General features: G+C 53.5%; 11 protein-coding genes across 11 annotated transcripts; 4 read left to right on the top strand and 7 right to left on the bottom strand.

The window, feature by feature from the left end:
• Positions 1–515: 515 nt before the first annotated feature.
• J4E87_001535 (uncharacterized protein) lies at positions 516–2,605 on the top strand (the record flags this gene model as incomplete). The annotated part of the gene is made up of 3 exons (XM_049373177.1): positions 516–607; positions 662–2,476; positions 2,551–2,605. The coding sequence occupies 3 exons, from the start codon at positions 516–518 to the stop codon at positions 2,603–2,605; spliced, it is 1,962 nt and encodes a 653-aa protein (XP_049236547.1).
• A 618-nt stretch (positions 2,606–3,223) lies between these two features.
• Positions 3,224–4,801, bottom strand: J4E87_001534 (uncharacterized protein; the record flags this gene model as incomplete). Its single annotated transcript, XM_049373176.1, has 1 exon — positions 3,224–4,801. One exon carries the CDS (start codon positions 4,799–4,801, stop codon positions 3,224–3,226), a length of 1,578 nt encoding a protein of 525 aa, XP_049236546.1.
• Positions 4,802–5,218: 417 nt separating this feature from the next.
• J4E87_001533 (uncharacterized protein) lies at positions 5,219–6,073 on the top strand (the record flags this gene model as incomplete). The annotated part of the gene is made up of 4 exons (XM_049373175.1): positions 5,219–5,313; positions 5,359–5,449; positions 5,505–5,929; positions 5,977–6,073. 4 exons carry the CDS (start codon positions 5,219–5,221, stop codon positions 6,071–6,073), a joined length of 708 nt encoding a protein of 235 aa, XP_049236545.1.
• Positions 6,074–8,178: 2,105 nt separating this feature from the next.
• Positions 8,179–8,867, top strand: J4E87_001532 (uncharacterized protein; the record flags this gene model as incomplete). The annotated part of the gene is made up of 2 exons (XM_049373174.1): positions 8,179–8,281; positions 8,335–8,867. The coding sequence occupies 2 exons, from the start codon at positions 8,179–8,181 to the stop codon at positions 8,865–8,867; spliced, it is 636 nt and encodes a 211-aa protein (XP_049236544.1).
• An 895-nt stretch (positions 8,868–9,762) lies between these two features.
• J4E87_001531 (uncharacterized protein) lies at positions 9,763–11,515 on the bottom strand (the record flags this gene model as incomplete). The annotated part of the gene is made up of 3 exons (XM_049373173.1): positions 9,763–11,172; positions 11,226–11,291; positions 11,513–11,515. The coding sequence occupies 3 exons, from the start codon at positions 11,513–11,515 to the stop codon at positions 9,763–9,765; spliced, it is 1,479 nt and encodes a 492-aa protein (XP_049236543.1).
• A 1,500-nt stretch (positions 11,516–13,015) lies between these two features.
• On the bottom strand, positions 13,016–14,381 carry J4E87_001530 (uncharacterized protein; the record flags this gene model as incomplete). The annotated part of the gene is made up of 3 exons (XM_049373172.1): positions 13,016–13,166; positions 13,345–14,078; positions 14,127–14,381. The coding sequence occupies 3 exons, from the start codon at positions 14,379–14,381 to the stop codon at positions 13,016–13,018; spliced, it is 1,140 nt and encodes a 379-aa protein (XP_049236542.1).
• Positions 14,382–15,396: 1,015 nt separating this feature from the next.
• Positions 15,397–18,968, bottom strand: J4E87_001529 (uncharacterized protein; the record flags this gene model as incomplete). Its single annotated transcript, XM_049373171.1, has 11 exons — positions 15,397–15,741; positions 15,791–15,969; positions 16,018–16,312; positions 16,359–16,493; positions 16,540–16,709; positions 16,758–16,849; positions 16,896–17,573; positions 17,710–17,894; positions 17,948–18,021; positions 18,075–18,854; positions 18,908–18,968. 11 exons carry the CDS (start codon positions 18,966–18,968, stop codon positions 15,397–15,399), a joined length of 2,994 nt encoding a protein of 997 aa, XP_049236541.1.
• A 514-nt stretch (positions 18,969–19,482) lies between these two features.
• Positions 19,483–21,420, bottom strand: J4E87_001528 (uncharacterized protein; the record flags this gene model as incomplete). Its single annotated transcript, XM_049373170.1, has 8 exons — positions 19,483–19,552; positions 19,600–19,796; positions 19,850–20,610; positions 20,666–20,673; positions 20,734–20,969; positions 21,029–21,046; positions 21,137–21,159; positions 21,228–21,420. The coding sequence occupies 8 exons, from the start codon at positions 21,418–21,420 to the stop codon at positions 19,483–19,485; spliced, it is 1,506 nt and encodes a 501-aa protein (XP_049236540.1).
• An 814-nt stretch (positions 21,421–22,234) lies between these two features.
• On the bottom strand, positions 22,235–23,354 carry J4E87_001527 (uncharacterized protein; the record flags this gene model as incomplete). The annotated part of the gene is made up of 3 exons (XM_049373169.1): positions 22,235–22,537; positions 22,590–23,303; positions 23,352–23,354. 3 exons carry the CDS (start codon positions 23,352–23,354, stop codon positions 22,235–22,237), a joined length of 1,020 nt encoding a protein of 339 aa, XP_049236539.1.
• A 422-nt stretch (positions 23,355–23,776) lies between these two features.
• On the bottom strand, positions 23,777–24,616 carry J4E87_001526 (uncharacterized protein; the record flags this gene model as incomplete). Its single annotated transcript, XM_049373168.1, has 1 exon — positions 23,777–24,616. The coding sequence occupies one exon, from the start codon at positions 24,614–24,616 to the stop codon at positions 23,777–23,779; it is 840 nt and encodes a 279-aa protein (XP_049236538.1).
• A 1,324-nt stretch (positions 24,617–25,940) lies between these two features.
• J4E87_001525 (uncharacterized protein) lies at positions 25,941–27,169 on the top strand (the record flags this gene model as incomplete). The annotated part of the gene is made up of 2 exons (XM_049373167.1): positions 25,941–26,473; positions 26,533–27,169. 2 exons carry the CDS (start codon positions 25,941–25,943, stop codon positions 27,167–27,169), a joined length of 1,170 nt encoding a protein of 389 aa, XP_049236537.1.
• Between the last annotated feature and the right edge of the window lie 704 nt (positions 27,170–27,873).

Genomic DNA, 27,873 nt, shown 5'->3' with positions numbered 1-27,873 from the left:
AAGAGGTGCAGTAGGTAATGTCGGACTGCGGCTCAGGCGGATAACGCTAGTGCAACACGTGCGCGACTAGCCTCCTCGGGGCGAACAGCAACAAAGCCGAAAAGAGGTCATAGCGCGGCTTTCACATGATGGCAGCGCACGCACGCTTCCTCCACAAACCTGTCACATGCTCGACGCTCACCCAACCACACAGCCTCAAATCAGCTAATGCGCCGCCGCTTGTCGACGGGCTGAACGGCTATTCCTGTAGTCATGGACAAACCACGCAGGACGGCTGACCTGGCCTTCCCCCATTTCCATACCTTTCCCCGTTACCCCAGACGGATCCACACCGGGTTTGACATTGCGACGTGACATTCACATGCTTACGAATTACAACACTCGCATTGCCGACATCGTAAGCCCTGCGACACCACGTGGAGACCCGACTTGACGCCTTTCATGACGCACAAAAGACCTGCGACTGTATTCACTGGGTTCGTTATAGCTGTTTGTGCTGGGAGAGAGGTACAGTCATGATAGACCATGTATTGGGACGGCCGTCGGTGCAGTTTAGGAAGATACAAGTACTGGCTGTAGTGTCCTTTTGGTCGTTCTACCTCTACAGGTACGCAAACATTTACTCTTACAACCGCATCATTGTATACTAACAGACACACAGAGGCGACCGCCATGGCCCACCAATCCTTCGCCGCATATCCGCCCTTCTCTCCAAGAAACTCACCGTCTGGCAATCCGTCCTCATAACACTGCTCTACCTCTACGTCGCCCGCAACTTCGGCAAGCTCGTTGGCCTCGAGTGTCCCGAGCCACTCGCAAGCCTGTACTCGCGTTCATACTTCCGCGCGACATGGGTTACAACTGCGCTGGACGCAGGCTTCTGGTCTGCTATGCGAATAAAACGGAAAGGTGTAAGGGATCTGCTGTCGATTGTGTTCAGCATATACTACATGATATGTGCTGAGCAGGCAGATGAGAAAGTCAGGAAGATCAGAGCGACGCTCACAGTGGATCACCTGCGCGTGGCATGGAACAAAGGAACGACACCGTATCTGGGTGCGCTGACGAGCATGATGCGGCCGAGGCTGATGGTTTATCCGCCGCGCCAGATTCGCATACCACGACCGAGAGCTAGTTCGTACAAAGAGCCAGTAACGGGTTGGCTGTACTTCAACGGACCGCGGAGTGCATTAAAGAAGCAAGATAAAGTTGTTCTGGATATCCCCGGAGGTGGTTTTGTTGCTATGAACCCAAGGAACCACGATGATAAGCTCATGGGCTGGGCTGGCAAGACGGGACTCCCTGTTCTGAGTCTGGACTACAAGAAGGCGCCTGAACACCCGTATCCATATGCGCTTAACGAATGCTACGACGTCTATCACATGATCATCGCGTCGAGAGGAACTTGCATGGGCTTGTCAGGGGAAGCAGAGCCGAAGGTTGTCGTATCTGGCGATTCAGCTGGCGGGAACTTGGCTGTGGCCATGATACTCATGATACTTCAGAGTGGTTCCACAGAGACACGAAGATGGCAGGGCGAATCCCCTATACCACCTCCCATCGGCGTGGTGCTTATCTACCCAGCGCTCGACATGAACATTGGAAATTGGATGACGGACGAGCAAATGGCCCTCATCCGCGACCGACGCGTGAGAAAGACGAATCGACCTATCTTACGGCACAAGAGCGATGACTACCGACAACTCGCACCGAATACACCGTATGGCTCTGATGATTCGGATAGTGAGGACGAGCGCACCAAAGTGAGCATGGTCAACGGGTCTATGCCCAAGGCCAACGGCGGCGAGATCACATCTCCCCAGACCATGATCAAGCTTTCTGCCGCACATACAGGCCAAGATAGCAGTACCGCCACTCTCCAGCAACCTCCCAGCCAAAGCACAAGTCTCCCCCCAACACCTCTCGCAACCCAGCCTCCCACTCCAGGTGGCGCTTCTGTCCCCGCACCACCCGCTACAGCCATCAAAACCCGCCTCGCAATGTCCAGCATGATATCCTACTTCAACGACCGCATCCTCACCCCCGAAATGATGCGCGCCATGATAATCCTCTACATCGGCCCGCACCACCGTCCCGATTTCAGCACAGACTACCTTCTCTCTCCTCTCCTGGCACCAGAATCCCTCCTAGCAAAATTCCCACGCACTTGGATGTTGACAGGCGAGCGCGACCCCTTGGTCGATGACACCGTCATTTTTGCTGGGCGGTTGAGACAGGCCAAACGCGCAGAATGGGTCGCAGCGAAAGAGCTAGGTCTAGATTGGGCGAGGGGAAGTTTCAACGAGGAAGATAGCGTCGTAGTCGATCTCGTCCCCGGTATAAGCCACGGCTTCCTCCAGTTCGTCGGTGTATTCCCCGAAGGCTGGAAGTATATTTTCAAATGCGGGAAATGGATTAGCGAGGCTTTTGAAGAAACAGACTCGAGAAGATATGGGTACGATGCCGAGACACCGGGGTATACGCCTGCCGCGGGTACGACTACAAGGAGAAGAGAAGGAGGCGATTACTTCGGCACGATAGGCCTCGCAGATGCTATCGATGGGCTCACGAGTCCGAAATTCAGTCGCAGGAGACATCATCGTAGGTCTGGCACGGCGAGTTCGGCGGATGAGGATAGGCCGTTGGAGATGACGGTGCTGGGGAAGGGGAAGAGGAGCCCGCAGAAAGAAGGCAATGATGGTGTGAATGGTGTGAGAGGGGTTGGAAGGGAGAGGGGCAGGATGAAGAGTGACCGGGGCAGAAGAAAGAGTCTGGTTAGTCTGGCGAGTGAAGATGATCTTTTGGGGCGGCGGATGAAGAGTTTGACTGGGGCGCTGGGGGGTGATGGGGGCATTTGAGGGGGTTAGCGGGCATATATATCGATTTGTGTGTGTTTGTATGTTTCGAATAAAAGATTTTTTTCAAGAGCGTTGGGTTGTGTGCATCGAGTAATGTGCTGATTCGCGACACGCCCGCCGGGCTGGTACTGCGATGACGCATGTGCAATCGCGTTTGAGAGAGAAATTTATGTCGAGGGACATGGTGTCATGGCTGGCGAGAACAGGACATAGCTGAAGACTTGCTAGGATAAAATATCAAATGCTAGATGTGAATAAATATGAGAAAATAGTGTACAAGTGAAGGAAATGACTGGCGGCCCCTGGCCTAACCGTTATTTACCGAAATAGATGTCCTGATATGACGCAAAATAGACTCGTCTCCTTCACTCAGACGCTTCGGCCTCCTCGTCCGACTCCTCCACCTCCGCATCACTAACCACATCGCTCAACACCTCGCTCTCAGCGTCGCTCAACCCACTACTCATCGCATCACTCTCATACTCCTCCACAACCTTCTTCTTGCTCTTGCTCTTCTTCGCACTGCCCCCAGCTCCCTTAACAGGACTCCCACCACCCTCCTTCCTCCCACCAGTCCTCTGAACAAGATGATCAATCGGACACCCCTCATCCCACCCTTCACTGCTCTCTCCCGTTATCGCGCGACACCTCGGACAGGTCTTTCCGTGTTTGATGAGCAGTTGGTGAAGCGGGTACTTGAGGTGGTCAGGTACTCTGACTTCGCAGTGCGCGTACGTTGAGTTGCGGTTTGCGCCTGCGAAGGTGCCCTTTGCGCCGGGTGCGAGGCCTGCAGGATCACCGGGAGGAGGTACCCAGCCTAGCCATTTACACAGGCGGAAGACGTGGGTGTCGACGGCGAAGGAGGGGCGTTGGAGGCAGAAGAGGAGGACGCAGGATGCGGTTTTGGGGCCGATACCGGGGTACTTTGTTAGTGCGTTGAAGGCGTCGTCGTTGGAGAGGAGATGCAGGTGGTCGAGTGAGACGATGTTCTGATCTGCCTTCTCGACCTCTGCGTGTTTCTCGGCCGGTGCCTCGTTCGCGGAGCCAGGGGCTTTGTTTGATGAAGACAACAGCTCGTCGCGCCGCGCCTGGTTCTCTTCCCAGACCATCTGCAGAATCTTTTTGATATCTTTGCTCTTCACGTCTGCGAGTCCGCCGCTCTTGATCGCCTCGAAGATCTCCTTCTGGTCTGCTTGTCGCACTTTGTTCCAGTCTACACTGCCTTTGCCAACGCCTTCTTTCAGAATGCCAAACTTGGCGACAAGACCGGCGAATGCGCGAGAAGAGTTGGTGCCGGATGTGGCCGCTGAAAGTCTCGTTCGAATAAGCGCATCGAGGACAGACGGTACTTCTCCGCAACCAGAGACTTCGAGAGAAGGTGCGGGGATGGTCTTGGGTGCTTCGACCTTGCCGTGGACTTTCGAAAGGAGACGCGTCACCTCTTCGCATTCTTCGGCCGTAGGATGAGGGTAGTTTGGGTATGGTGTCTGGCCTGGAGTAAGGCCATAGCCACCTGTCTTGGCCTTGCTCTTCTTCTTCGGCGAGGCGTCGGTGGTGGTAGTCGCTTTGGCAACGAGGTCCCCATCTTCCTCTTTCTTCGGCTTAGCTGTCTTTGCAGACTTCCTAGACTTCTTGGCTGAGGGCTTGCTCTCTTCCTCCTCGCTCTTGACAGGGAGGGAAGGAATAGCACCAAGGTTGTGTGGGAGTTCGTTGATATCTTCCTGCTTCACAGCCGACTTCTTTGCGCGTTTGGTGCTCTTTGGTGTGGCGGGTGCTTTCTTGGAAGTCGCGTTTGGCGACTCTTCAACCTTGACTGCTTTCCTCTTTCGTCCATTGGGCGCCTCTGGGGTAGTCGGTGGACTCGACAGTTGTACTGGTTCTTGGCCAATGGCTGGCGCTTGCACGGCATCGGCCCTGGCGGAGCTCCTGGTTGCTCGTGCCATGCTTGGTATAGTGGAGATGGCACGTCGATTCGATGAGATCGTCAATGGGCTTGGGCGCAATGCCAGCAGTTGCTTATAGGCAAGTTTGAATGCAATGGTGAGGAGACGTGCTGGGCAAACGAATTGGAGACGGGTGATAGAACAGGATCACTTGAGGTATCTCGTGAGCGGCAAACCTCGAAAAGTGAAGAGTGAGTGGCCGGAAAGGGGAAACTACGCGTGAATGGTGAAGGCAGGTATCATGACGTCGATGACGATGATTGGAGCTTTGGCCCTTGTCCCTGCCTTAGCGCGCATCGAGAACGCGCCGAGGTCCACTTTGTCGGGAGTCCGTCACCTCTGATCAGAGCTACCCCACGTCTATCGATACTATCGATACTAACGATACCTCTTGAACGCGTTCAGACTAAGCTCATCATGGCTCACAAAGCGCCTTTGGTAGTTCCTGCGCTCAAGCGACACACGGCCACTGTTATCGTGGCGCATGGGCTGGGTGACAGCGGGGCTGGCTGGTAAGGAGACTCAACATTATGCATGTGTACATCTAACCAGCGTAGGATATTCCTCGCAGAGAACTGGCGCAGACGTAGCAAGTTCGAGGAAGTCTCCTTCATCTTTCCCAATGCGCCCAATATCCCGATCACACTGGTTCGTTGACCAAGTCCGACGCAAGCACACAGCATATCGCTGATACGCGACACAGAACATGGGCATGAGCATGCCAGGATGGTACGACATCAAGTCGCTCAGCACGCTCGACGACCGCGACGAAGACGAAAAGGGCATCGTCGAGTCCCAGAAATACTTCCACTCCCTGATCGACCAAGAGGTCGCAAAGGGCATACCCGCCAACCGCGTAGTCGTTGGAGGCTTCTCGCAAGGAGGCGCCATGTCGCTGCTGTCTGGTGTGACATACAAGGAACAGCTCGGAGGTATCTTCGGCTTGAGCTGCTACCTCCTGCTGCAGAAGAAGATCAAGGACATGATTCCGACCGAGAACCCCAACCAGAAGACGCCTATCTTCATGGGTCACGGCGACGCGGATCAAGTGGTTGCGCACAAGTGGGGCAAGTTGAGCGCAGAGGAGCTCGAGAAGCACGGATTCAAGGTCGACTTTAGGACTTACAAGTACGTCAGATGTATGGGGTGATAAGAAGATTACTGACAATGCGCAGGAACTTGGTGCACTCCGCCGACCCAGACGAGATCGATCACCTCGAGTCCTACCTCAACCAGCAAATACCTGCTCTAGGCGACAAGTCAGAACTTTGACTCGCCCAATCGACCCCGATGGTGTCGACTGAAGCGACGACAGCCCTGGTGCTTATAATTACACTGGCCATTGCTTGGTTTGCGTGGTACAAGCGTGATGCTATACTGAAGCCACATGATGAGACGGACTGGCATGGGAATTGATATACATATAGTGATGAAAGATATATCATAGGATAATTTGGACATAATCCATATATGAGATGAAGCATATACACACAGTCTTGTCTCATAGGCGCGTCCTCGGCGTTCTTGGTGAACCAAGTTCTTGCTGTGTACTCGGATCTGGCAGTTCACTACCACCTGCGTAACCTCGTGGCATGTACCAAATATTAAATACATTTACCCCGCCTCTATCTCTTCGTACCAGTCATACTCCTCGTCTATCCCGCTAGCCTCATGTTCGTTGGTGATGGGTGGGGCGACGAACAAATTTTACAAACTTCACCACCACAACCCCAACCACCAACAATCTATCTGTTCTAACTTCACATCCTTCCATCAATTTCCGATATGGTCTAGTGGCTAGGATTTGCCGCTCTCATCTCGCAGAGTCAGTTCACTGTACAGTGCCGGCAAGGCCCGGGTTCGGTAAGTTCGCATCGCAGCAACATCACTTCGAAGCATGGTTCTAACAATTAATCAGATTCCCGGTGTCGGAAAATACCTTCTTTTTTGCTGAATTTTGCGTAAGGAAAGACGGGGTGTTGAGCCATGGCATTAGGAGGCCAAGATGGAGATGCTGGGTTGAGTTTTTGGATGGGCATGTGCGCTGGAATGTACCGCCGTCGAAGAACTTTAAAAGCATAAGGCCGCGTGTAAGAGAATGAGATTCATTTTGTTTGGTATTGCACGGCGTGGAGAATTTGGTATTACGAACGCGGTGTGCAAGTAGGTTTTATTGCTGGAGAGACTTGCAGACCTCTGCTTGTATACATCCGTGATGTGGTGCTTACCGCATCTAAGAGATGCGGCTCTGGGCCTCGGCTACGATGCACCCTCCACAACATTACAGTACCACGACTTCAATCCATCATCCCACTTTTGTCGTGACATGCACCTCGTGCGCTCCTGCCGCGCGTATTCAATGACGCGCGCACTCTCCAATGCATCTTAGGAGACTACCAAGCATCGCATTGCTCACCTGAGCCCAGCAACTCTGCTTTTTCTTCATGCCGAGCTCTCTGCAACCCCATCTCGATGCGGCCTCCTATCGATAGCTATATTTGGAGCTCGCTACCAGCTACACTCGGCCAACGTCCCATTCAGGCGTCCAACAACGTCACAAAATGCCAACGGGCTGCACGGGCTGGGCCATTCGTGCGGGCTTTCCAACATTCCAGCTGGGACTCGCCTGCCTGCTAAGCTCACGCCTCAAAGCTTTGTACCACTGCAGAGAGAGGAGAGTCAGGGGTTGCGTCGAGTCCGGCCTAGCTAGTCAGCATTTAGCGAGATGCTTGATCTTTTAGGGCTGATCCCCTCGACTGTTCCCACTCGTCGCAAATCTTCCCAACCCGCCGTCTGGTTCGCATGGAAAGTAACTCTTTTTCGCGTTCAACGGTTAACGAGAATTTGGGTTTCCATGACGCTGTCGTTCGGCGACGATCCAGTAGATCTTCCGCGACATAACGATCAACAAGCGAACCCGCAATCACGATGTAATCACCTTAAACCTCGTGTGAGTGAGATGCCGGCCTTCCCGATCAGTCTGGCCGAAACTTGCCATTGGTAAATTTCCGAACCTGCACGCTTTGGGGAGACGTCGCATCCGTGCGTTCAGGCACGAGCGGCCGTATTTGACATGCGCCTCAGCGCTGGCGGTCTCGTAGCGCGGGCCTAGGGCTTGCGGACAGCGTCAGTCCATGTGGAGATGTACGAGCGCGGTAGGGCGGACGGTGTTTATTGGGTGCGTGGGTTATGGGTCAATACGAGAGGGGCTGTTGTTAAAGAGCTGAGCTGCTGCTACTGTGGGTTTCGTTTCTTCACTATCTATCGTCAAGGTCGTTTGTCTAATTCACGCATCTTTTCGTCGACTCTTTACCGTTTCGACAGTCCACTCGCTTTCTACACGTCAATTATTTCGACATAGAATAATCATAATCAAGATGCGCTTCTCAGCTTTCGCCCTCCTCTCGCTGGTCTCGGTTGCCTTTGCTGGTAACTGCGGACCTCAGAATGGAAACGCCAAGTGCGCTGCCAACGAGTGCTGTACGTTTACAATACCCACGTATCTCCAAACTCTTGCTAACGATACCCCATAGGCTCCCAGTACGGCTGGTGCGGAACCACACCCGCCCACTGCGACGCAAAGAACTGCATGCACCCCTTCTCCGGCGCCTCCTCATCCTGCAAGCCCACCCCAACCACGATGAAGACCTCCGCGACCAAGCAAGCCACCTCGCCCGCAACCACCTTCCCCACCGCCGTCCCCGAGATCGACGTCTGCGGCCACGCCCAAGGCGGCGTCACCTGCCCCGGCGCCGGCGCAAACGGCTTCTTCTACCGCTGCTGCTCGTCCGCCGGCCACTGCGGCCCCAAGAACGATATCCAGGACCAGAACCTGTACTGCGGCGACGGCTGCCAGGCCGGCTTCGGAAAGTGCGACAACCAGAAGGCGCCTGCTGAGCCCACTGCGCCCAAGGGTACTTCGGGTGAGGGAGAGACGTGCGGTCCTATTGTTAACAAGAAGTGTGGTAACAACCTCTGCTGCTCTGGTTCCAACTTCTGCGGTTCTGGCGAGGACTTCTGCGGAAAGGCCAACTGGTGCCAGAGCAAGTGGGGAAGGTGCAACTAAGATGTTGGATGTCAACATGGGTTGGAGTAGAGAGGTTGGGTAGAATAGAGTAACGAGTACAAGAGTCCCTGGGACAATGAAAAGACATGAGAACTACATATTACCTGCACACCCGTAGACATCGCATTGCCATCTTTCCACGAGCGGATCCTCCTTCAAAGCCATGCTAGGCGCGGAAGAAGTTCTTCACGAACCCCCTTGACACGCTCAACGCAAGCACACAACAACGTCCATTCTTACCCCCATAGCACCCGTGAGTGTTGGTAGACGTCTTCTCTGCTGTGCTATAAGGAGTATTGTTTTGCTTGATGGTGGTGGCATTCGTGGTAAAGATAGGGGAGGAGAGAAGGAGTTATCTGGTAGTGAGAAGAAGAGCTATGTCATCCCTTGCAAGGATTGGAGGGAATTGATGCCGCCGATAGTCCGGGGGAGGGAGACTGTATTCAAGTTTCGTACCTATCCCTGGGAAATGGCTGCTCGAGATGGGCAAGGTGATGTGATACCTAGGTACTGATGATGTGGATGCACAGATTTTTTTTCAAGCGAGCTTTGATCGAGCGTATCTTCACGCGGGGGATCAGATAGATAATGTATTGGGGATCGCCCCGCAGTTGATCAAAGACCTTGTGGAAGGCAGTGAGGGATGTTTGGTATGATCCGGAGAGTGCTCCTCGTGCATCAAGTTATACATCATTTCTTTATCTATGGTCAGAGATTCTATCGTCGTAATTTACTCTGTATAAGGACCGTACCAGCACCAAACCCCATCAAACCTATAATACTCACACCAGAGTCGCCTCTCTCCCGAAAGATAAGAAGAGTAAAAAAGAAAAGAAACCCAAAGAATAGAAAGCCCCTAATCTCACAACCCACACAACCCCCAACCCCAACCACCCTATCCCTTAACCCACTCCCCAACCTCAAACCCCACCCTCCTCAAATCCGCATCCGCAAACCTGCCTCCAGGTCCACACGCCTTCCAAACACTTAAACACCTAACCCCTTCGTCCATCTCCGGTTTCAGCCCCACCTGCCCCTCCTTCGGATCAAAGCTCTTCACATACAGCGTCAAATCGGGTCCTATGGTGCCGCGCCACAGCGTCGCCATCCACTGCCAGTGGTCGGTTGGGCTGTAGGCATCTTGGATGGGGATGCGGGAGGCGTAGGCGATGGAGGCGGCGAGTTGGAAGGTTGGGAGTAGGATTACGGGTTTGATGGCGGGGTTGGTGGAAGAAAGGGAGTGGGAGGGGGAGTCGGGGGGTGTGGCGGAGTCTTTGCGGGTGTCTGTTGTGGAGACGATGATTGTGTCGCTGTTGTTGGGTGACGGGGTGTCTGTGGATGAGGTTGGTGTGGTGGTGATGTATTTGATCATTTCCTTGCTTTTGGCGTGCCATTCTTTGATTAGGTCGAGGTAGTTTTCGAATGTGACTTCTCTATCGGCGTTGTCGATGGGGGCTTGCGGTGGCTCGGCGATTTGGGGGCTGTATTCCTTTTGCTTGATGAGATATTCGTTGAGCCATTCTGTGAGTTCTTTGACGGCGGCGGGGTCGTCGCCTTCGATGGCGATGATGGCTCCGCGGTTGGCGCGATAGGATGGGCTGGAGGAACCGGGCTCTTTGTATTGATAAGGTGGCGTTATGCGTCCGAGAAGCTTGATCTTGTTGGGGTATGGGAAAGCACTGAGAACTTCCTCTACGCTCTTGGGACTGCCATCGGACTGTAGAGATCCTAGCTCAACCATTGACTGATGGCGCATCTCGCGAGGGGTCCGCGGAGGAGGCATTGTCGCACTGTGTGGCGTCACATGGATGGGCGGCAGAGACTCGCGTCGATAGACAGCGTATTGCTGGATCGGGCCGTTATGCGATCCATCTGGTCTACGACCGTTACTCGTTGGCGGAGGCCCTTGGTCGAAGCGGCGCTTTTTGTTCGGCGTCAAAGGGCTATACATCATCGTGTCTCCACGCATGGTCGGATTGAGCTGAATGTTACTGAGGCTTGGTGGAATGGGGCCTCGGCGAAGACCGGGCGACTCAAGGCTAAGGTTACTCATCACGGGTAGGTAACGAGTTGTTGGCGTGAGGCCTTCCGAGATGTTAGGGGGCGGCAGAGTCGGGGTGCCAGAGGCGTCGAGGAAAGGACTGGTAGGTGTTCTCAGACTGCGGCCTCCACACTTGTGACAACGGTACTTGTCAACTGTCGTATGCTGGCCAGTAGGATTCAACGGCGACGACCCAGGCTTGCCAAGACGACGCGGTTGGTAGCGATAGTCGGGGTATTGTTCCTGGTGCCTAGCCTTCTCTTCCTAACTTCACATTAACAAAGACAATGGAGGGTAAGGTGCCAAGGGCCACTAACCTGCGCAAGGTCTTGCCAAACCTTCTTCTGCTCTTCACCCTCAGCCTTCCACTGTTCACCGATAATCTTTGAGATGTCAGGATTGTTGAGACCCGGATTACGAGCGGTAATGGCCTGCTGGTGGTGCTGTCGATAAAGGATAAAAGCTATAAGGCAATGGTCAGCAGGCTGCGCAAGAATGACCGCAAACAATGATGGGTGTCTTTGTTCTGAGTCAAATCCGAGTTAAATGCTCCGATTAGGAAAGTGACGTACATCCAAGACAAAGGAAGATAATATCGACTTACCATTTCGCGGACGCGGTATTTTCGGCTCTGGCTGACACAAGCAAACATGCCCTGAGAAGTCTGGCTCGCCGCCAGCTGTAGCGGACGAAGCACTCGGGGGAGGTTTATCGTCAGATGGACTGATCAAGTCGTCGGCCCCGTCAATCTCAATCAGCGGCGAAGGTCTTTTCCTTGTAGTCCTCGGAGACGACAAAGCAGGAGAGGCTGGCGGTTCGTCCCTCTTAGTACGCTCAGCAGTAGGAATAGACGTGGAAGCTGGGCGCGTCTCGTTGATCCGACTGCTCTTGCGCAAGTTCCCCGAAGGCTTCGAATCGTCCACCGGAGACACTGGAGAGGTATCACCAATCTGCATATTTGTCTTGACGTACCGCCTCGGCACGTGAAAGAAGGTAGCGACAGGCGGAGAATGGGGAGAAGAAGGAGTCAAAGTCCAAACAATCGGTGGCAACACTCGACTGGCTAGCATTTTCGATTTCTAGAGACGCGGCAGCTGACCTAATGACTCCGATAAAAGAAGGCGCGGTTCATTGTCCTCGGTCGGACACGAAGGGAGGGAACAGCCGCGTTGGTAACGAACCATTAACAACATGTCCGTATCTTTGAATGCATTAGCCGGTAGCTAGAGTTGGATCTTTGACGCTTTGACGATGGTAGCAGCCGTGATCCAGTAAAATGATTGTTCCAGTCATATGCAGCCGATCTGCGCTGGCGGTTTCTTTGTTCTACTGCTTCGGGAGCGTGCCAAGACGAGCTTCCACCAACCGCGAGACATGTACATTCCTGCGTCAGCTATGCAAATAAGAGCCGGGGCTTTGTCTCAGACCAGGGCCTGGTCTTGTCTCGCGTTCGTCATTGGAGTGGTACTTTGATGCGCGGCTTATGCAAGGGGCGCCAACAATGCAACACCTTCCCGCATTGCAGTGCCGCATCGCAACGGTTGTGGCTCAGCTCAGAAGCGAAGCTGTAGACGATAGTCTCCCCTATTACGACTGATGGTGTATGCAGTCAAAGCATCGAAAGACGGGCGCGGGCCAGGGAGACAATAGACCTCAGAGATTTCCGCCTCCCCTCCACCCTCCCCACTTCCCCAGTCCTCGCCAACAATACAACATTCTCTTTCATGACAATGACTGTGGCTCAGTCTTGAAAACGACGCAGTCATACTGCGCCTCGGCGCCATATGCCGTCCTGGTTGTAGCGAGGCGCATTTTACCCCGTGTCGCGGGTGACCAGGTAGTTCCACGAAGCTCTTCTCAGCCATGGCCAAGTTCCAAACAGTGTCTTTGACAACTTGTGCTGACAACCCGAGGGAGACTTCGTTCTGTTGGCGAGGTCTCAGACACTTTCTTAACGACCTGTGATAGTATCCCCGAAGAAACCTGAGGTCAAAGCGGACTCCCTCTTGCTCTTCCGATCTGTCCCTCTTTCCTAGGTCCGTGTCCGTGTCGCGGGGAAGCAGGAAGAGCCGTTCAGCCTTGGCCGAGTTCCAGACAGTGTCTTGTGCTAATACCCTGGAGGAAACTTGAGCTTAAACTGCACTCGCTCGTTTTCCTGTTTCTTCTCTTCCTCACTCTTCTCCCGCACAGCATTAATACTCCGATTCCCGCGTACCAAGTTCGCGGCATGTTTGCCAATGAGTTCATGAGCCGGCCCACTGAGTTGAATATTATCCCTATCACATCATCCCGTTAGCTTGAAACAGAGACAAAGCGATTGTGCTGTACTATGACTTGTGGCTTGAAAGGAGCGTGGTGCTATGCAGCGACTAAGGTGCGTATAGCGTGAAAGCAGTAGATGTATTAAGTGATCAAAGACGAGGCTTATGAACTTACCAAAATAAGTGCTCAGTCGGGGCCGAGCATTTAACCAATCCACTCCCCCTCACAGCATCCAAACAAGGCGTATCGACGTGTTCGAAAAGCGGTGCTTGGGCACCCACACCGGTCGCATCAGAAATCTGCCTCGAGTGCAGTTGTTTGGCGCGCACTTCGTTCATGATGATAGCATTTGGCTCGGGCATGTAGATGGCGCCGTTTTTCCATTCTGCAGCTTTCCGAAGTAAGACTATGTTCCAGTATGACCATAGAAAAACCATTCGGTGCTGAGTCACCGCGAAATCGGCTTCCCGCATGGCTTTCTTTTGTAATTGGAATTGCGGGAGGAAAGATGCGTCGATCATTTTGGGTATGACGACGTTGGGCGGGTGGGCTGCGTGTTCGGCCAGGATGTCGAGACTGTGGAAGAGGGACTCGATGCTCTTGTCCACTGCGGACATGGCCACAGGCTTCTCCAACGTAGAGTATTCGAGCAGATCCCACAGGCCGAAGAAGACGGTGAAGAAAGTCCATTCGTCTCCTTTCCGTAGGCGTTCGGGGATGACCCGTCGCCCCTTGTCGTAGGCGACGTACTGTTCCATTTGTGTCTTGAAGTCAAACGACGTGACGGTTGTCTCGTTGCTTCCCGCGCCTTTCGTTTCCGTGTGGACGTTTGCGTCGACTAGCGATCCGATGTGTGCAGCCGCGGCTGGCTTGGAGTGGGCGAAGTTGTCAATCGTGTCACATGCGAGCTGGAGTATGTTAGACTGTTTGTGTATGAGGGCATGACCCTGACGAACCTCTTTGCATAGCGTTTCCACCCATAGGTCGCCTCGGTCAGCGTCGCGGGCTACCACTGCGGATAGCACAGGCGAAGAGACGCGGTAGCTTCCTGTGTCGGACCAATCGTTGCCGAAGACTACTATGCGGTGCGCGTTACCGCGCCATACGTTGTGGACGGTGTCTTCAAAATTGGCGGAATGTACCCAGGTGAAGTACAAGATCATGAGAATGGCAAGGGCAGCACATAAGTGCAGCCGCGAGAAGAACCGCATCGTGTGGTAGGCTAGGCTGCGTGACAGGTGACAGGTGACGGGTGTGAGGGTGAAGTGGTAGCGATGCGATGCGACCCAGCAAATGGAAGCAAAAAGTGGGTGGACCTGTGAGGGTAGATGTCGTTAACCGCGGGAGTAGGAAGCGTCATCCTTGCGCGTCAAGGAATCTGACGACGCAGTTGACGCCTGTGCGAGTGCGAGCCTTGTTGTGCATCACAATCCCGGCAAACCATCCGTCAAAAGCGGATACATGTCGCGTGCGCGTCGTACCTAGGCAGTCAGGCCAGCATCTTCAGAACACACTCCAACCTTGCCTAGGTGCCTACCTCAACATCAGGTACCCTGCCTACAATAGGGAGAATATTCTTCCTACAACTAATAATTAGCAAAAGGAAGAGCACGTCCACCACCGCCCCTCCGCCTCCCCTCCACCGCCCCCACCCACCCCGTAGCCAGTGTAGCCAGCGTCATCCTTGACAAGCGTTAAGGAACATGACGACGCCTGTGCAGTGCGAGCCTCGCTGTGATTGCATCCCCGGGAATACATGGGTCAGAAACGTCCAAATGTGGATACATGTCGCGTGCGCGTCGCATGCCAAACTCAGAATCCCATAATTGGCCTGACTCTTCATCGACTCACATGCCATCGACTCACCTTCCATAGTCAGAGTTCCCCTGGGCCAGGCACCCTCCTTTTCTTTTTGCACGACCGCCGCGACACCGAAGACGCCGACATTACACAGCGCCGTCGTGCGAAAAGTTGAGGTTCTGACCGCGCGGAACCTACGGCCGCTCGGCATCTCGCCCCACTTCTCGTGGCGTAATCAGCGGAGCAGAGTTCAGGACTTACGTATATAATTTTAGCTAACGAATATCAGTGGAGGAGGATGCGAATGCCCAGGTTGTGAAAGCCACAGATGCAGCAGACGCGGCGACGCGCTATGCCTTTAGCGCGTTAAGTGCTTATCCTGCCGCCCGTTGGATACGATCGGGTTCGGAACATGCCAACCGCTTGTCAGCCCGCTCGCTGCACCGCCGCCGACTCCTCGCCATCGCCAAACTTCAGGTTCGCGAACCTGTCCATCAGGAAATCTCGCATCGCACCATTATCGTCAATCCACTGTGCCACGATGAACGCCTGGTCTGCCCATTTCCTCGTCTTAACATCGTCTTCTGACAGGTAAAAGTCCACGGCGCGATTGAAAGCGGTGCTTGCGAGCCATTCGAGCTCGGTTTTGGGGTAGCAGTCGATCTCCTTGATGCACTCGTCAGCCAGGTCTGCAGTGTCGTCGTTTGTGGCGAAATCAGAAGATGGCGGCGGTGTATCCAGTCCGGCTGTCGCGATGGTGGGATGGAGGGTCTGAATGGGCTTAGGAATATATCGGGATTGCTAGGGTGCGGGAACTTACGTTTTTCTGCTTCGCAGCGAGATGCGTTACTTGCTGAATGCATTTGATGCTGACTTCCTCGTCGTACTCGAGTGAAAGGCTGAACATGCATCTAAGCCAGCGTGCCAGTTTTGTGATGTCGCGGCCTGCTGGTTGGCGGCAAGTCAGGTTGATGATTTTCTGAAGAACAGATAGTACTTCTGTCAACGTCGTCAGTCTTTATTCAGCGAGTAGTTCGATGCTCTTACTCTTCTGATATTTGTTTTCTAGTCCTGCTTTCACGATGCAGCCATGCACGACTAGAACGAGATCTGCCAGAGTTTCGTAATGATCCGGGTTCTTATACTTCCAACACTGGTCGAAAAGATCGTCAAGCTCATCCCATCTCTCAAGCTTTAGGACAGCTTCGAGCTCCAGTTTGACAATCTGGAAGTATTTTGACATGATGTCGTCTTGAGAAGTTCCACCAAGTTTGCTCATGCTCTCTGCTGCGGTGTGTCGGAACTCCTGGCTATGCTTATGGGCTTCGAGGTAGTAACCAATCTGTAGTAGTCAGAAACTGGTCGTTCTGGCGAGATGCGCGACTCACGCTTTGCTTGGTGTTATCCTCTGCGCGGGCCAGGGTGGTGTAGGTACAAGCAGCGAGGAATTCGCAGAACACCAGCCGGAGGCAAAGATCACCGTCTGGATTTGGTTGGGCCTTCTCCTTGAGGAGGTTGATGAACTACAAGGGTCAGCGGTATTGCTTCCGTCTTTGGCGTTTAGCTCACCTCAGTGCAGCATCCGAGCAACCTAACCAGAAGTCCTGGTGGCATCTCCGCGCAGTACTTCAGCGACATGTTGTAAGCGTTCTTAGAAAACCACTCAAACTCCACGGCTGTGAAGAGTTCCTTGGCCGGCGTGCTCGGCCTGATGCGAGATGCTTTGGCTTGAACGCATGCTTTGACAATCAGTAAAAGCGCCTTCCCGTAAGTGCATAACGACGTACCTCCCTCAAAGACGTTGCAAATCTGTTCCAAGATACCGGTATCAATGTTGCCATCTTTAATAAGCTCGGACTCCAACATACGTGCGGTAGATCTGGTCACATGTTAGAGGCGCGTAACACTTCGGGTGAGCGACGTACCGTAAGAGTGCAGGGAGATGTATCCCTGCCGGCGCACTATGCTCGTACTTCTCTAGAACCTTCTCGAGAGCATTGATAGCCTGTCTCTTGCTCCCCGCACTTTGAGCCTCCATGACGCAAGCGTAAAGTAGGGTAGCGTCTTTCGCGGAACTCCGACAGACATAGTCGAGACATTCAGCGGCGAAGATCTCGTCGCCGCCTCGCAGACCTGCCTTGTACATGAGGTAGCGAGTCACCGGTTCGTCTTTACCACTCTCAGGCATCTTGGCGTGCACTTCCCGGGCAGCTTCGTAATCTTGACGTGACAAAGCGCACTGTATGATCTTCCTCGCAACCTTGGTTTTGTTCTGCACGCCAGCCTTCTCGAAGATGTCATGAAGGCATGCTTGACACCAAGCCTCAGCGATGCCGTGTTGTTCCTGGCTGGACGCGGCCTCCACCTTCTTCCACAAGAGGGTTTGCGCAGCATGTGTGGCAGGCGCAGAAAGCGATACTTTGGAGTTCTGCGCCACGGTATCGAAGAGGTCTTTGAGTTGCTCGAGCGAATTTTCGGAAAGACTGTGGTTGATTCCAATCCAGATGCGCGTGATGACTGCCTTCTCGACCCAAGACTGGTTTTCCTCTCGAAAGAGGCGGATATCGATCAGGTCGTCCAGTACTTTACAGGCGGTCACGTTGCTAGAAGTGGTCAGCAAGACGCTGTAGGCGTGTATGATCATTTGTACCTGTGTTCTTTGAGCTTGTGAATGTAGTGCATAATGCTAGAATGTGTTATCTAGACTGAATTAGAAAGGGTAACGGATGAGGTGCATACGTTTTAAAGTTTGTATCGTTCAGCACGATGGTACGGATCATGCGCAGAAGGACTAAGGGAATTAGCGCGTGATGGCGGACAGGTTTGAGTAGCTCGCCATGATAGAACTCGGACGTGTCCATGGTTTCGGCTTCGGACAGCAGTTCGATCTTCAGCAATGAGACAATCATCTTATCCCCGAAGTCCTGAAGAGCGTTAGCCAAAGATAGGATTGAGCCAGACTGTTCATGAGACGCACAGTCTCCATCAACTTCACCATGTGCCATGCCTTCTCTTGGGCGATAGGCGTCTTAGTCTTTATATACGCCTTGACTGACGACCTCATTAGCCAGAGCTTGATCGCCATGTTAACGGGACGTGCATACCAAGACTTTGCATGATACTGAGTCTCAGCTCACCAATCTCTGGACTGAGCATGTCCAGGTCCTGCTCCCCAAGAACATCGAATGCGCGCTCTAGCCATCTCTTAGCAAACTCATAATCGCGCTTCGCCAACATAGCCTTCCCAATCTCGTACAGCAGATCGGCAAGCTGCTCAGTGATGGTAGAGGTAAAGCTTTTCCTGACTTGCCTGCTCTTCTCGAACATATGCTCTGCCATGTCCATCTGATCTTGACGCCACGACAAAGTCATCCGCACAGCGAAGTACTGCGCACGTAGGTCTTCTGCGAGCTCGGTGTCCTTCTCAGGCTTGGCGTCGGTTCCCTTGCTCAGAACATCTTCGTACTCAGCAGCGAGCTTGAGTAGGTCTGTCGCGATGATCAACTCATTCGCCTCGATGCACACTCTTGCAGCTTTCAGTGCAACCTTCATGAGACGGATGCAGCTCTTGCGCTGGCGTACGTTGTTTGGGCCGCGACCGCCAGCTGAGTCGAGGAGTAGGAATGCGTACGCACGGAGGAAAGGTACCACGTTGGTCTTGTTTGCCGCTGAATCCTTCGGCTGATTATTGACCACGGAAATGTCGCGTCGCAAGCGCGTAGCTTGATTCCAAAGCTCTGTTCCCAGCCTGTCGAGTTCTTCCTGCCTCGCGGTGACGGCAGTCGAGGTTTTGAGTGGCAATCCGAGAATCTGAGCCTGAAGCTCACCAACAATCGTCGCATGGTTGCCGGCTTCTATGCGCTTGCTGAGCGTCGAGGCGAATGCTGATGGAAAGGTAAGTGTCACGCGTAGGGCAGGCGCGAGGTAATGCACTCACTGAGGACTGCCTTCAGCTTCTTCTCTCGCTCCAGTTTGGCTGCTGACTGCGCGGGCGGCATGATGCGTGTCAGATGGCAATGCGAACGACGTTGGTTGATGTGCAGCTTGAAGGTGTGAGATGTCGGAATGCGACTGCCACTCTGGAAGGTGGCTCCACACGCACGTGCATGAGATCAGGAAGGAGCATACCCGTGGACGCGAGGAAAACTGGATGCAAGACGGAGGAATGAATGAATGAATATATGAAGGCAGGCAAAAGGATGTACATGTTGAAGTAAACCTGTGGATATCGCCGCACTTGCAATTACCCTCCCAAGAGATGTGCGCACTCTTTCTGACCAATGTTTTGAGACACCCAATCCAGACATTACCCTGTTCCCAACCCATTGTACAGCAAAGTTTTACAAAAACACTCGTTCCAAGCGAGATTTCCGCAAGAACGTCTACGCTTTGAGCTCGAAAACGCTCAAATCGGTGCCGTTGAAGATAATGCGCTCGCTTTCCCTTGAATTCTTGAACTTGTAGAAGATTGATGAAGCCATTGTTGTGATTTGTGGTGCGGCTTCGACGGCCTCAAGACGCCGGTAGCGACCCCGATGTGGCCTCGGTGATGGGAAGAAAGTTGCCCACGATCAACGCCGGTCTACAACAGTCAGTCTAAGCTCGGAGGTAATGTCTACCTCCACTTACATATTCCAAGCATCGCGCTTGACAGTAAAAGAAAAGCAGCAACGTATCTCAGGATCCTTAGAGTGCGGGTCGGGGTTCTTCAAGGAGCAGCTCGTCAGGATAGCTTTTTGAGTATGGTCGAATGCGATGGCGCCAAATTTCTCCCAGTAGGAAACGAGTGATGGCTCAGCGATGATCTCGTGCAGAGCGATATTACCCTACACCCTGTTAGCTAGAGTCACTTCCCAAGTGATCGCGGTTTGGCACTTACGTCTCGCAACTTTGACATCGGTACGTGGATGAGTCGCGCCATCTCCTTGTTGCCGCGATATATCTCGCCTGTTCTTCTCCAGCAACATGCAGGTATAGCCATGCTTGCGAAGACACGGTCGTACTCCATCAAGCTCTTGTCAAACCACATCTCAATGCGTACTAGATCCACATCTGTCAGACTCTGCATTCGCTCTCGGAACTTGGGTCGGAAGCGATCCAGTTGGCGCAGTACTCGGATGCGAGATGCCTGTTGCAGGTTCTGCTCCATGTACTGGTTTAGTCGTGCATAACCTTTTACATAGTTGAAGGGCTTCAGCAGCCCTGCGTCGACCTTGGCCTTGAGTAGCTTGTTCATGCGCTCTTCAGGACTGTCTGATCCAGCAGGATCAGCGGCCGTGACAAGGTATCTCTCTCTTGCCTTGTCAGTAGGGACGCCGCCTGTTTGCCGTGATGCAGCATGACCACCGACACTTTGCGCGGGAGGTGGAAGTAATTGCGACGGTCTTGACGCGTTCGAGGTAAAGGCAGAGTTGCTGTTCAGAGAGCCCATCTGATTCATGAGTGAGGCATCGGAAAAGAGGCTGTGGAAGTCATTGCCTCCGTAAAATGCACCGTCGTCCATGAGGCTGTTGTTGAGAAAGTCGTTGAGGAGATTATACTCATTACTGACTTCGGAGGTGTTGAACATATATGAGGGGTGGAACTGCATGTCCTGAAGGTTGTTCTGAGACGAGGACAGCAAACCATCGTAGCCCAAGACTTCCGGCGCGTCAGTGACGACTACGACGGGGAGCTGAGAAGAAGTGTAACTTACAAGGCTGACTACCAGCTGTCAGGGCAGGTAATTGTGGCGCGGATACGGGGTCAGGCTGGGTCCCTGACGTAGTGCTGGCATCCCTATTAGGAGGTACTGGGTGAGGCGCCAGGTTTAGCGCTGCGTCCGGAACTGGAGGAGCGGCCGTCGATGCGGCATCGGAGGAAGTTGATTCGACCTGAGTGGGCTGACTCTGTCCATCGCCATTCTCTGGCTCGGACTTTGACTTTTTAACACCCTCACGCGGCTCATCGTGACATAGGTGTCCAATATTGCGCTTGACACAGCGTGTGCATGGTCGCTCCTACATTGGGCGGGCTCAATCAGCTTGCGAACAGACGAGGCGATACTCAGTGCACTTACGAGGTCACAGGTCATGTGCTGATTGGTGTGTGTCAGCAAGCAGTAACAATTGTCTTACATGGAAATACATTGCATGTATCGAATGCTGGGGAATTGGCTGTGGCTCACCGAACGTCTGCAGTAGATGCATGCTGAAGGAAGGCATATAGGTTAGCAGGGTTGCGGATGCATTTGTGGGTACACAGCATCGATGGCTTACCATGATTTACTTTTCTACGCTTTTTTGGCGGTTTTGCGGACGCCTCGGAATTGGTCGCATCGGGCTTGCTCTTGGAGGGTGAATGGGTTTTGGGCGCAGTGTTTTCTGGGGAGACTTTGTCCTTGTCGGCTTCTAGTGGTTCCGTCATTTTGACTGGCGAAGCTCCATTTGATCGTCGTGCAGCTTCCGACATCAAGTGTGGGTAGTGGGTCGGTGTCAGAGCCGGGTGCTTTTCTTGGAGACGCGCAGGTTCATGTGTGTTACGACAGGGGTCTCGTCACGCACTCGAGCATCGAAAAGCGCGCAGAAGGTCGAGATGCGCCAGGAACACGTTCTTTTGTGGCACAGCAGGGCCCGTAGTCGCGGCAGACGAGTGGCGGAGAGGTGGTTTCAGAAGCACGAAGGACCAGGTGAATGTTCGCGGTCGCGTGCTTTGCCGAACCGAACCTTGGAAGGAAGAACCCGGAGAAACGCAGGCCCAATCGCGGAGAAGTGCACCGCCCACCCTCCTAGTGGAGATTTTGACAGCTTCCCGCTGCAATGCGGGTGATCGCGACGGGGCATTCAGATAGCGGCGCTTGACATGTTGTAGTTTGCACAAGTTTCGCATAGAAGGGCTGCAGCTGCAGAAGTGGCTCCGCTCTGCCGAAGCCCTGGTAGAGCCAATCACGCCGCATTGCTACACTACATGATGGAGACGGCCGCGAACGCGCGCATTCCGAAGACCATACCGTCGGAACGCAGTTCTAAAACTGGGAGTATTTTGATAGACTTGAATGGTCTCGCTGCCCACTCCAGCCAGCCGCCACGCTGGACAGCCTGGTACGGGCCTTGCTAACCTAGCCCATGCCTCGCACAAAGCTTCCTTTAGAGTATTGAAATTACGCCGATGCCCTCCAACGCCATACACCTGCCCTGATATCGAACCCAGTACCGTATTCACCACACTTGCCCAGAGCCCGATCCATGCGCCGAGCCATGCGTGGCTATAGAAAGAACAAAAGTCGTCATGGGACCTGCATATCGATATTTTGTATGGCAGCATATTGCGCTGCGCCAGCGTGCCTGAACAAGACGTCGTCTAGTACTGCTTGCGCGTCGGTGATGGTCATATTGAGACCCTCGACCTGTGTATGGTTGCCCTGCATGCTCTCCAGGCTGCGCCGCAATTGGGCAAGCACTGGCGCGAGGTCGTCATCGGGCGCATCGAGAAGGGAGGAAGCTACTGGCTCTGATCGCTTCAGACGGATATCGTCAGGACCATCGCCGTGGGCCGTCGCATTGCCTTCGTCTTTGAGTAAGGGGTGAATCTACAGCAGGTTAGCAACACGTTCAGCTCGACCAGAATAGACAGACACGCACCCGTCCATGCTTCTTCTGGTGCTTCCACTCGGCTCTCCAATTCTTGACGTTCTTCTTCAGGTCGTCCAGGTTATCTTCGTCCTTCTTCAGCAGGTGCTGGGCAATCTTGACCTGCTCGCTGAGCAGCTGCTTGGAATGCCGGGCTGTCGTGACCTCTCGCGACACTTGGGCATTGCGCTCCGTGAGCTTGTCGATGTTGAAATGGATGTCTTTGGCCTGTGGGGGTATCCGCGACTCTGCTAGTTGGCGCGCTAGCTTGCGTACCAGGGGGTTGAGTGTGTTGTGTGCGGCCATGATCCTGCGCTCGTCTCGCTGCGTCTCGGCGATGTCCTTCTTCGCATTGCGTATCACCGTCGTGATCTGTTCCAAGACCTGAGGCGGCACTTGTGGCCATGTGTCTATTTGCTCCTGCGGTATTCTCTTCTTCTTGTTCTCCAGCTGCGCGTACTGTTTGCGCGACTCGGCTTCAGGTTCAGCGACTTCGTCCGACTTGCGCTTGCGGGGTCTCGAGGGCTGGACTGGCGCGGGTTCATTGATTGAGAGCTCATCTTCGACATCTTCCTGGGCTGGTCTCTTCTTCGGTCTGCCCTTCTTTGCTGCTGCCGGCTTTGGCGCGGGCTTCGACTTGGCCTTCACGACCGCGCCAGAATTGCGACTGCCCGGAGGCCGGCCTCGTTTTTTCGTCGCTTTCGCATCCTTGGAGCGCGCAGGCGCCTGAGCCCGGTTAGTATGCGCGTATAACAGCGAATTGTTGATGCTTACCATGACGTTGTGGTGGAGATGGGACGCGACTGGTTAGTGTTGACATTCGCGTTGGTGGGGAAGGAGCCAGTTAGCGCGGCGCCTCTTCACGTGCGGTCCGTTTAGCCCCTCACATTTCCCTCATCACTCCGCCGTCAACTCAAACGCTGCCAAGTCTTCGACGATACACTCTCGGCCTAACATCTCGGACGTAAGATTATAGCGTGCAAACCAGTCAGAAGTCTGTCTCAATGTCACAGCTGCTGCTACTTGCACATCTCTGAATCACCAACATCTTATTTCATTGCGGCTCTCTCATACTGACACTAAGATATGTACAATCGTCGCTATACTGATTCATACTCCCTTGTCGGCCACAGTCGCTCCCATCGCCATCTGATCTCCTCAAGTACGCACCATCGACCCACTACAACGACTCAAATCACTCAGAATTGAGAGAAGAAGCTCCAAACCTCCTTGGGCGTGAAACTCTGCGGTCCAACATCGTTACCCGCATCCCCAGGAAGCGCAACATGGTCACCATCGAAAGCAGTGTACTGCGTCGGGTACTTGCACCCATCGTACACCGTCTTGATGCGCTGTCTGCTGTTCTTGGCGGGCTCTGGTGCATTCTTCTGTTGGCATCCGTTCAGCCTCACGAAGCGGTCCCTGATCTCCCTTCCCATAGCGATGGGCAGGACGCTGTCCTTGACACCGTGCTGGCCGTAGTATGCAATGGGCGTGTTTCCGCCATTGCAGCCTGAAAGAGTTGCACCAGAGAGGACGGCGATGGCGCGGTACTCGTTCGCACGACTGCAGGCCAGACTGAAGCTCATAGCGCCACCGTAGGAGAAACCGAGAGAGAAACGTTGCGTCTCGTCCACACATAGGTCATCCTCAACTGCCTTTCGGACCGTGTCGAGGAAGGTGATGTCTTCGCCGTTTGTGTTTCCCCACCCCTTGTTGATACCATCGGGTGCGACGAAGATGGCAGTCTCGTTTGCCAAAGCCGCAAGGCCGTAGTATGGCGCGTTACCACCCGAAACGGATGTCATGTCGCCATTGAGCCAATGAAGACCGAAGATGAACTTGTATGGGTGGGAGTTGTCATAGTTGTTCGGGATTCGCAGCGTCCACTGACGTTGCTTGCCGTTCACCGTGACCCTTTGGACGCCGTTGGTCAGCCTTGGCGCCTTGCCACAGCCCGCTGTGACAGCGGTAGCCTGATCGAGGAGTGCGAGGAACAAGAGAGCGCCAAGCGCGAAGAAAGAGGTTGGACGGAACATTGTCATGGATCCCTAGGCTGGAAGGCTGCTATGGCCTTCCTTCGGTCTCGCAGCGGACGTTTAAGTACATTTTCGCATTTCACCTTCAACCTCACCCTAAGTCCCATACTTGCGACTTCATCAGTCGATCTCTTGGTATACTACGGAGCTGTTACCCATTCCAACTGCCGTACGAGAACACCAAGACTTCTATACAACCCCGAGAGAGTCATTCCCCTTGCTTCTGATTTTACGCCCAATCGACATAGCCCAAGTCGCATTTTCACCGTCTCCTGGCACTTCAAGTATATGATGCCAAGGAGAAGAAACTCGCCAAGAAGAAGAAATCTACGGCACTTGTTCGGAAACTTAACAGGTGACATCCTTCTGTGGAGCACTGCTGCATCATGCAAGGTGACGAGCAGACCCCATGGGGTACATACTTACCTAAGACGCTGCAGAGCGCCGACTTACGCCATCATGTCGCTCGGATATGCTAACCGACTGTTGGACTACTCCAGAAGATCGTTGCCGAATTCGGGTACTTACATGTGTTACTATTCATGCAGCAATATCTCCACTTTCCGATCCTTCTTGAGGTTCGTGGAAGAAAGACTTAAGAGCCGCGGCTGTTTGCACTTGCAGCACCCAAACTTTCAGTTTAGCCCCAGAGCTGGATACAACCTTCCATTTGAGTGAGTATGCCGTGTCAGGAGACCTGGGCGAGGCCATCACATGCTCAATTTTGTCCGATTGGTGGTTGTAACATCCGAAGAAGAAGCAACAGTTATACTGATTGCAACTCCACAGAAGCTTCCATGATGTTCCAGCCACCCACGAGAACTGAAAACTTCCAAAAGCTCTGACAGCTATCAGCACTGTTGTTGAGCTCGCTTCACAAGTTTAGGCACACTCATCAACCGACAAACATAGCCGGAGTACGTACAGCAACTCCACAACCGACTTACCCGTCGAGACACAGCCAAATCTTGACAAACACTGTATACCCCTCACGAAAAAGACTCATGCAGAGCAGCAGCTGGCAAGCAAGGTGAGGACGTACGACCTTCATCCACCGGCAAAAAAGGCCCCATGGGGAACCGACAAGATGATCGACGGCCCGCCGGGTATATCCCCACTGCTCGTACCAACGTTGAACTACGCATAGCTTCTTGAGGGTAAGCTTTGTCGAGGGTGATGACGCGCATTTGTAGCCGAAGGAAGAGATGAGCCTGTGGCGTCAACGATGAAGTGTAGATACTTAAGCTGAAGGTACGATCGATCGATTGAACCCCAGCATCAATCAAAAGTCTCTCGTGGTACCACAATCGGAAGGTGTTTCAAGATGTTGTTCAAGATCCTAACAGCCACAGCGGCCCTGACAAGCACAGCTATAGCCCACCCATACCCACCATCCTGCAACAGCTCCGCCCCGCAACCCTGGGGCTTCTTCACAAACAACACCATCTACCAAACCACCGGCAACGAATCAATCACCTACCCCCGCTACACTGAACTCCAAGATGGAACCATCATAGCCACCGCCTCCCTCTCTGGCCACAACCCAAACTACTTCCCTATCTTCGAGTCGAAAGATGGCGGCGCATCTTGGGAACATATCTCTGACCTACACGACACGGTCAATGGATGGGGTTTCAGCGCCCAGCCCGCGTTGACCGAATTGACAGAGCCAATGGGTGGCTACGAAGCTGGCACGATTCTGGGTGGAGGAAACAGCTGGAGCAACAACGGAACTCGCATCGACCTTTACGCCAGCACGGATGGAGCGCGGACTTGGGAGTTCGTAAGCCATGTCGCGGAGGGCGGACGCCCGAATACTACGAATGGTGCAGACCCTATTTGGGAACCTTACTTTCTGTGAGTCGCCGCAAATCTTCCCATCCCTAGACGAGCACCAATACTAACATTCCACGCAGCCAATACAAAGGCGAACTAATAGCCTACTACTCCGACCAACGCGATCCCCTCCACGGCCAAAAGCTCGCCCACCAAACCAGCACCGACCTCCGCACCTGGGGCCCCGTCGTAAACGACGTTGTCTACGACGAATACCTCGCGCGCCCTGGCATGACAGTCGTAGCCTACATCCCACCGCTCGACCAATGGATCCTGGTGCACGAACTCCCCGTCGGAAACTCCTCTTCCTACGGCCAAAACTACCCCGTCTACTACGTCATGGCCGATGAGCCCACGAACTTCCGTAACTCCGTCGGTAGACCCATCGTCGTGAACAACAGCACGGTGCCAAACGCCTCCCCCTACGTCGTCTGGTCCCCGCTCGGCGGCCCCAACGGCACGATTATAGTGAGTGATGCGGATAGACGCCAAGTATACACGAATTCCGCGGGCGGCGCGCTGGACAAGTGGGAGGAACACATGACGCCTGCTGGTGCGGTGTATTCGCGGGCTATTCAGATTTTTGCGAAGAGGCCGAATCATCTGTTGGTTTATGGGGGCGAGACGTATGATGGTAGGGCGGAGGGTTTGCATACGCCGTTTTCGGCAACGGTGGTTAGGCTCGATGAGGTACTCAAGGCACCTGCAACCGAGTAAATATGGGATATGGGGGACGCTCGTATTGAGATGTGGAATGCTAGGTGGGAAGTGTAGTATGCGTGAAAAAGAATCGACTATCAGCCCATCCTAAGACTTCTTTATGATTGACACCTCAACATCAATTCTTCTTACCAAAACCTTTTAGTATCCTAGTTTCGCTATTCTCCTAGTTTAGAGCCACATTTCCCGAGCAGCTTAGGGGCATGCTGAGAGCTGTGTTGCTCATGTAGAATACGTACGATTGCTAGGTACCAGTATCTTCAGTGGTATTGATAGATTATCCCGCGATCGTTTCTCGATGATGTATAACTCATGGAATCAGGCCCTCCAAACATGATGTGTCGATGGAGACTTCGACTATGTCAAGAAGATAGGGAAAAACGTGACACCGCGTGCGGGTCGATCTCCCGCACCACAGTGATGCAATCATGACCTGCATTATTCTCAACCCTCTTCAACGCGTTTGAATCGCGATCCTGCGTGCATACCCCTCAGTCAACTCTGAATTCCTATTTATCTGTTCCACTTAAATCTCTGGTCTTTTAATTCTGAAATTTCGTTTTCGCCATGTCGCTCAAAATCCCACACGTCACATTGACGCGCTTTGCAACGCGGTGCTCATACCGTGACGTCAGACCGTTTACCCGCTATATCACGACTTCTGCGACGCGAAATTTCCCCTCTTCATTCTCTGCACTTCC

The sequence above is a fragment of the Alternaria ethzedia genome (genome assembly GCF_023757985.1).
Source record: "Alternaria ethzedia strain BMP 0044 chromosome Unknown scaffold_3, whole genome shotgun sequence".
Lineage (NCBI taxonomy): Eukaryota > Fungi > Ascomycota > Dothideomycetes > Pleosporales > Pleosporaceae > Alternaria > Alternaria ethzedia.
This window is presented reverse-complemented; position numbering and strand designations above follow the sequence as displayed.